Source organism: Malania oleifera, chromosome 2, assembly GCF_029873635.1.
Source record: "Malania oleifera isolate guangnan ecotype guangnan chromosome 2, ASM2987363v1, whole genome shotgun sequence".
Taxonomy (NCBI): Eukaryota; Viridiplantae; Streptophyta; class Magnoliopsida; order Santalales; family Ximeniaceae; genus Malania; species Malania oleifera.
The window spans coordinates 37,515,647-37,523,680 of record NC_080418.1 but is presented as its reverse complement, the minus strand read 5'-3'; the positions used below and the strand labels follow the sequence as shown (position 1 = coordinate 37,523,680).

General features: G+C 33.5%; 2 protein-coding genes across 2 annotated transcripts; both read right to left on the bottom strand.

Moving 5' to 3' along the window:
* Window positions 1-1,000: 1,000 nt before the first annotated feature.
* Window positions 1,001-2,991, bottom strand: LOC131149153 (agmatine hydroxycinnamoyltransferase 1-like). Its single transcript, XM_058099318.1, has one exon. It carries the CDS (start codon window positions 2,779-2,781, stop codon window positions 2,065-2,067), a length of 717 nt encoding a protein of 238 aa, XP_057955301.1. The 5' UTR covers window positions 2,782-2,991; the 3' UTR covers window positions 1,001-2,064.
* Window positions 1,345-1,917, bottom strand: LOC131148134 (putrescine hydroxycinnamoyltransferase-like). The gene has a single exon (XM_058097874.1). It carries the CDS (start codon window positions 1,915-1,917, stop codon window positions 1,345-1,347), a length of 573 nt encoding a protein of 190 aa, XP_057953857.1.
* Window positions 2,992-8,034: the final 5,043 nt, after the last annotated feature.

Here is an 8,034-nt window from a genome sequence, read left to right as displayed (position 1 = left end):
TGGGCTTTGGACCAAATACATGATCAATAGTTAATGGGCCAAAGTCAAACTTGGACCTAGGTTTTGGGACAGTGAGCCGAATCTAATCCAATGGATCATGGGTCAATGGGTTGGGTCCAACCTAATGGGTCGAATCCAATTCAATGGGTTGGATCTGGATCGATTTCAAAACAAAATTTGACAATTCAAATCACTGAATCTTCAAAAATTTGTGCAATTTAAAAGCAAAATTAAGCACAAAAAAAAAAAAATAAAGACGAAATTAACCTTAGTCTTCAACTTCTTTGGTCTTTAGATTCAATATTAGTCACTCAATTCTTCTTTGATTCTATCTGCAATCCTCAAACCTCAAATTCCGACTTTCGAATTCCATCTAGTTTATTGTGGGTTTGGCTAACTAATGAGATCGTGGTTAACTGGAGACCTATTTAACTTAGGCCACACAAGGAAATACATTTCATCCCCCATTCCATATGCTTCCCACTTCCTCTCGAGGTTATAACCTACTAAAATTTTTAAAATAGAAATTCAAACTTTGATGGTATTACTTAACAAAGAGAAGTATACACTATTAATAGGATACATACTCATTAATTGGGAGCTGTTGTGGAACATTACAAACTTTATACTGTTTAATTTAATAGGAAGTTTTGAATTTTATATGATTAATTCATGTTGGAAATAATTGAAACATCCACGCATGAAAGCCAAGAAACCTGCCAATAATACCAATGGATTTATTCTCACAATATATATATATATATATATAAATTATGAATGTAACCAAATCTACTGCATTTTCCCCCAAACCATGTGGCACTTCCCCAGCTAATTAATTAATTAAGGGGCAGCACAATACTTAATAAATATGACAATGAATGCAGGCTAACTTTTCTTCAACAATTTTAATTCATTGAATATTTAATAATATACTTAAATTTGTCATTGCTACTCATAAGCTTATTAAAGAGTTCTTACAAACTAGTAGCTAGCCAAGATGTGCTTCAAAAGAGTAGAAATATTGCATCGTTGCATTATATATTATTACAATACAAAAAAATTAAAGTTTCCAACATAATGAAATCATGATAATTGATCATGGACACTATTCACTATCTCCAAATTTGTATTTCGATCCCTTTCTCTAATAGACATAGGAGTAGAACCCACAACTACAAATTCCCTTATGTCTATATATGACCTCGATATCTGTTGTGAGTTTCACTTTACATCTATTTGAGGATCAAGGGTCAAGATACAAAAGCTATAATGCTAATTATTTCTTATAAACCATAGATAACAAACTCAGTGAAATTAAGAATATTGACTAGTTCTACCTGATTTCTAGTCTATGGAATAGCAATTTTGCTTGAAGGAAGCCAAGCTGTCGTCAAAAAGAGGGATGAAAGCATCTATGCTTCCATCCCCTAGGAATGAAGGTAGGAGAAACATCATTCCCTCCGTTGGGAAATAGGATGGCATGAAAATGTAAGGACACCCACTCCCAAAATCTAGGTCATAAAATGGAAACCTTAGCCAACTATCAACCTCTAAGTTAGGGCACAAAATCGACTTGTTCATGTTTGCTGTTGGAACCAACTCTTCCTCCTCTACCTTGTAGGTTGCGAAGTCAATAAAAGACCTAAAGTAGTTATTGTTCACCTTCGCAACAGTGTCGTGAATGAGCTTGGCTGCATAGGGTAGGGGCTCCCGTAGAAGGTCCTTAACCCTTGAACTAGGGAATGCCCAAAGGACCAAGTTTCCAAAGTACTCACTAGGTACCTTAGGGTTCAATCTTGTGCGTCCATTAACAGATATTCTTATGCACGTGGTTTCGAACCCACCAAGATCTCGAGCCTTCGTAATGACTCTCCATAGATGACCAACTAGGCTCTCAAATGTGCTGTATGGTTTCATGTTGAATCCACCATTAATATTTGATGCCAAGTTAGAATTAGCCTTTGCCTTGAGCTTGGCTAGAAACTCCAACGTGAAATGAGCTTTGTGCACCACAACTCCTTCAGTGGAGTTATTATAGTCACAATGAAAATCAATAGTGTCGAGCTACTTTTTGTTCTTGAATTCCACTCCTTGGTGCTTGAACTCAAACCGAGGTGGGTCTCGAGGGGAGAAAATGGTGCGATCATGGGACGGAAGAGGACTTACGTCGAGTCCTCTACAAGCTTGGCCCCATGCCACTAGAAAATTACTAGTGGCATGTCCATCGGCCACAAGGTGGTGGGCTGTAAATCCCACCACCAACGACCCACAAGAGAACCTTGTGAGTTGCACTTGCACTAACTCCTCTATGACATTTTCACCACCTTTCAAGTTAGGGTGAAGGCTTAGTAGCGATGCAGATGGTCGGAGCGGCATGACTTGATTGAGCGAATCATCAACTGACGCCTCAATGAACCTCACGCCTTCGTCATTCAGGAGAATGACAAGATTACCTTGATCATTCTTACCCAACCTGCCTGCCCATTCTCTATATTCTGATAAGGCCTTCTGAAGCCCTAACTGTAGGGTTAAATTTGGCGGGGTTGGGGGACGATAAGCGTATATAATAGCTATGTGGGTGTCGTAAGTGACCTTATCGAAAACGCTAAGAGGAACATAGCTCGTGGTCGAGGGAGGAGGAACCCTGCTGCCTTCATAAGATGGTTTAACGATCTTTGAGCTCTGCTTCTGCACCTTCATGGTTTTTTTGATTTTTTTTGTATGGGCTTGAGTTAGAAGACGAGAGAGCAAAAGGCTTGTTTGCGTACTTGGTGAATGCATTGCTCTGCTTTATGCATGTATATATATATATATATATACACAACCATGCAGGCATTGGTCAGCTCTGATTATATATATATTATGCACCTCACCAACCCCCTTACTGCTGAGGTTTTGGCTCTAGACAGGTTTTTGCATGTCGGAGGAAAAATTATATATAGAAGAGAGAGAGAGAGAGAGAGAAAGAGAGAAGAGGGAAAAACTAATGGTGTGTGTGTGTGTGTATATATATATATATATATATATATATTAGGGCTTAGAAATAAAGACTTACATATTACTCAAAATAAGGGTGTCATAGTTGTTAGGGTTGGTGGCAGAAGTCATTTTGATGGGATCAAATAAATAATTAATTAAAAATGGCTTTCATCACTTGGGATGAAAGTCGCTGTGAGTGGAAGGCATTCCTTTTGGGGAAATAAAATATTACAAAGCAAATTAAACGTAGGAATTTATTATGATCAGAAATGGTAGTGAATAGAAGCATTGCATTTTTGCGATTTGGGTTTGGTAGCGTTAATTTTGGACATTAGGTTGGTGGGCTCAACCAGGTAGCTACCTACCTGCATGCATGCTTCTCCAATTGGCTACGTGAACATTTAAAAAGGAATTAAGGAAATTAAAATTTGGGTCTTTATCACTCTTCTGTTTAGCTCTTAATTTGCAAAAAAAAAAAAAAACATAAATATCAACCAAGAAAATAGTAATTTTTTCCTTAATTTATTAATAAAGTCTCTAATTTTATCTTTAATTAAATTAGATATGATTAATCATTCTCATAAATAACTTTTAGCACTCCCTAAATAATTAAGACCTAGTCTATTGATTAGGTGTCAAGGTAATGTGGCATCTCGTAATGGTTGAATGGTCTGTATGTACGTGTAACTAATTATAAAATGCAATGTTGACTCATTTGCAATTCTTGTCTAGTAGTAAATAGTCTGATTTGTTGATGATAGGTCTTTAGCTAGCTTAGTGCATGTAAATAAAAATATGGTATAAGATGTGATATGATTCGACATGGATCATACTATAGTTCTTGAAAAACTAAATTAAAATGTGATAAATTTTAAGTGTTAGAAAATAAATTCTTCCAATAGAAACCTTTTTACATAAGCCATGACATATGAATAGAATATAAAATCAAAAAAATTAAGCAAAAAAATATAAAGTAAAATCTACAATGCACTTGGGATGTTTGATATTCAGTACACTATGCGGTATTTAATATCTTAATCCGTATAAATACTAGATCTAAAGAGTTGAAATTTGTATATTCATATTAAAAGTTTGAATTCAAAATTTTTAAAAATGGGAAAAGATATATGAAAAAAAGAAAGAATTATCTTCAATTAATGTACTATAAAAAATCATACTTAGTGATCTGTCAATAAAATAAAGTAATACCTCAAAAAATTTTGACTAGCAAAACAATTTAAGAATACAGTGATTCATTCATAATACAAAGTCAAAAAAGGAGTGAAAAAGACAAGAAGATAATAATACTAATAAATGAGTTGAAAGCATAGGAGAAAGAAAGAAAGAAGATGGGAGGATGAGGGTGGGTTGGACTTCTAGCTCAGCAAAGCTTAGATGCCACCTCCCCCCATCCATATCCTTCATTTCTTCCACCCTTCTAACAAGGTTTCCAACTTCCAAACACACCTACACACCTTTTATATATACATATATATAAAATTGTGAAGCATTTATATCTGCAAGATCTATTATCACTTGAGCCATTATGTCGGTGAATTATCAAGGGTGCATCAATAGACGAGCAGTTTTTACCCCCTCTCTAATTTTATCCCAATCAAAGTTCCCCCAAACACATTTTTATTGTAAAATTCTTTTCTTGGAGCAAATCTTTTACTCTCGAAAACTTTCTTTCATTTATTTGTAAATCATTTTTGCAAGAGAGAAATTTTTATAGGCATTTTATTTTTCATTCAAGGCATTAACTCTTTCATTTCCTTTTCACCTTGAAAATCATTTTGGGAGTTTGCTTTGATATTTCTCCATATATTTCCATGATAAATATTATATTGGAGAAATACATTCTTGCTTTGATTTGCACATTAAATATCAAATATTTCTTTTTTTTTTTTTTTGTATAAAATCACTTTTAAAAAGCACTCTTACTCTACTGAGCATAACTCATATCATATTAGAGTGCATGTTATAGAGCTTTCATGTTGTACATCTCAGCTTAGTTGTAGAAGTATTTTCATATGTACAAAAATGTTTTTAATGTACCGGTTGGGTTCATCCCATTAATTGAACTGTGAAGTCTTAACCCCGTAAATGATACAAGTTGGGTTCACCCTTGTAACTGAGTTGGGGTTTACCTCACCCCGTAAGGAGAGGTTGTAACGGCTTCTCCTCCTCCCATTTAAGTGAGTAGGTTTAGTGAAATCCTTGGGGGGTATGCCCAAGGCGAGGAGATAGGCTGGTTTGGCCGAACCTCGATAACAAATATCATGTGTCGCTTTCTCCTTATCTCATTTAATTTATGCCCTTTAAATTCAGCACGTGTATGTTTGTTCATTTATGGTTATAATTATTTGCATGCATACTTTTATTTAAATGATATATGCTACACGTGTATGTTCACACTTATAGTTTAATCATTTTTCATACACGTTATTATCTTGAATGGGATATGATATGTGGTGAATCGACATAAATGTTTAATTTAGTCAAAATATTTTTAAAACCTAATTCACCTCCCCTTTTGGGATCACACCAATTCTAACAATTGGTATCACAGCCTAGTTGCAATAAGCCTAACCGCTATTTGCATGAAGATTGCAATAGCTCATATTTCGGTGTGTCCCTATTGTGAGAGTCAACTCTTTGCGAATCCTCAACTGATTTCATTGTATAAATTTTACCGCTTGGTTATTGAATTTTTTTTTTGTAAAATTAGTTAATCGGAGGTTTTGGAAAGGGTTTGGTATAGGAAATCATATCCCATTGAAAATTATTTCAAAATGCATGTTTCCAAAAATCTGAAAATGAATTGAATTTGCATGACATGTGTTTTAATGTATATCATTTGTGTGTCATACATACTTTTATATCGTGCCTTGGCTACTAATATTCTTGTAAAGCTTATGTTTTATAGTAGTCGTAAGGAATTTTATGAACCATAGGAATTTTGAAAAATCGAGAGAGTAAAAGACACCACTTCGAGCTCAAACGCTTAAGAAGGAGTAAAACACAAAGGTATATATTTCCTCCTTCTACATTATTTGATGTTTGATTCACATGTTGTATGCTTCGTGTTTATTTTTATAATGTGAATTCTGTGATAATTGCATACCATCTTATGAGGTGTATTTTAAAAGGAATTTTTTTAATACTCATAAGACTTTTTGTAATTATTTCAAATGGGGTTATAAAGCGTTAAATGCGTAAATAGTGTTCTATGTTTAAAATTCCAAATTTTAGTATACACTATTATTATACTGAGAACCTTAAGAAAATCTAGCCAACACGTGAGTTTTAATTTATATATCCAATCTAAGCTTAATATATACATTTTGTCATGTTTGGATAATATAAATGTATTGGCTATCCCCTTCATATGGACAATGGTTTTTAATTTGAGAAATAATGTTGTATATATATATGCTATAATATAAAAATCTTAAATATAGCAAAATTTGTCCATCATATTGTATTGAGTTTTTAGGAAATTTATTTTACAGTATATAATGTAACATCCTAAACTCATCATTGAGCTTAAATGATAAATTATTTTCTAACAATAAATTAAATTAAGGAATTCATAAGCTCATCCCCTTATTGGAAAATATCAGTTATGTCAAATAATGCAAATTGAATATATGATTCTTTGGCTACATAATTAAAGGGGAGCATAAAATTTAAAATTTCATCACATAAGCTCTTTATTGTAAAATGCTTAATTTTGGAAATGTTTTATTGGATGATTTGTTTGCGCTGAATGCTAAATATCCATCTTTGCCTAATGTTTATATCATCGAATGGATGACTAAAATTTTAGCATGATCTGTTATTTGAGTTGAATGCAACTGTCCATTGTTTGTAAAATGATTATATTATTTAATGGATAGTCTATATTGATTGTCTACTAGATTGCATGTTTGTACTGAATGCCACCTGCATGGTTGATGCAATGATATGAATTACATGTTGGTAGTAGATATAGGTTCTCGCATGCTTTTAACTGAATGGTATCTGCTTGATGCAGATTATTTTAAATTGCTTGCTTGAATCTATTAGGTTTCTGGTACATGAAAAAATGGGAAAATGTTCAATTTATTGACGACATGCTACCAAAATTTCAGTAAAACTTTTCCCCAAAATGAAGTCATGTACTAGAATAAATGATAATAAAATGCATGCTAAGTGACCTTAATGATTTTTTTTTATAATGCATGCAAAATAATTAGACAGTTAACTAGTGCATGTTGAATCTTAAATAGTATGTGCTAAACTGAATAAAATGCACAGTCTTCATGTTTATTTCTTAGGATGTACAATAATTGCATAAGTTATACATGTAAAATCCAAACCGCTAAATAAATTGAAAAACATGTACACATTTTTTTTTGTGTCTTAGGATGAACTAATTCATGGATGCCATTTGGTCCTAAACCCTAAGTTATGTTCTTCATGTTGAACCTAAATGGTTAGCAATCACGCCATAAGTTTTAAGTCCATGTGACTAGGAATTTTGCATGACTCGGGGGGAGCATTCATTCTGCACACACTCATTGAGCATTTTGAGTTGTGTCATTCTTTTTAGTCCCCCATTGCATCACCTTTGAACATAGCCTTGATTGGCTATCGTGTATAAAATGAAATGCAATAGTCATGCTAGTAAGTGCTAAGTGCCTATGCCTATATTTGCTGCATGTTGAAAATCCTTTGAAATGATGAATTTTTTACGAATGCTCTTAAATGACTATCATCATTTAACTTAATGCAAGTATGTATGCATGCAAATATATAGGGGGAGTTTAAGCCTCACTATCAGGAAAAATGAATGAGAGCTTAATGCCTATAATCTCTTGCATGCTAAGTTTTGTTATGAATGATGAACATATGTTGAGTGTGCTTAAATGAAATCCATTCTTGAATGTTAACGCACTTATGTGTGCTTGAGACTATACTAGGGAGCATTAAAGCCTCATTCTTAAGAACTAGATAGAACTCACTTGACCCATGGACTCACATTTTTATTGATTCTACTTTTTAAGTCCA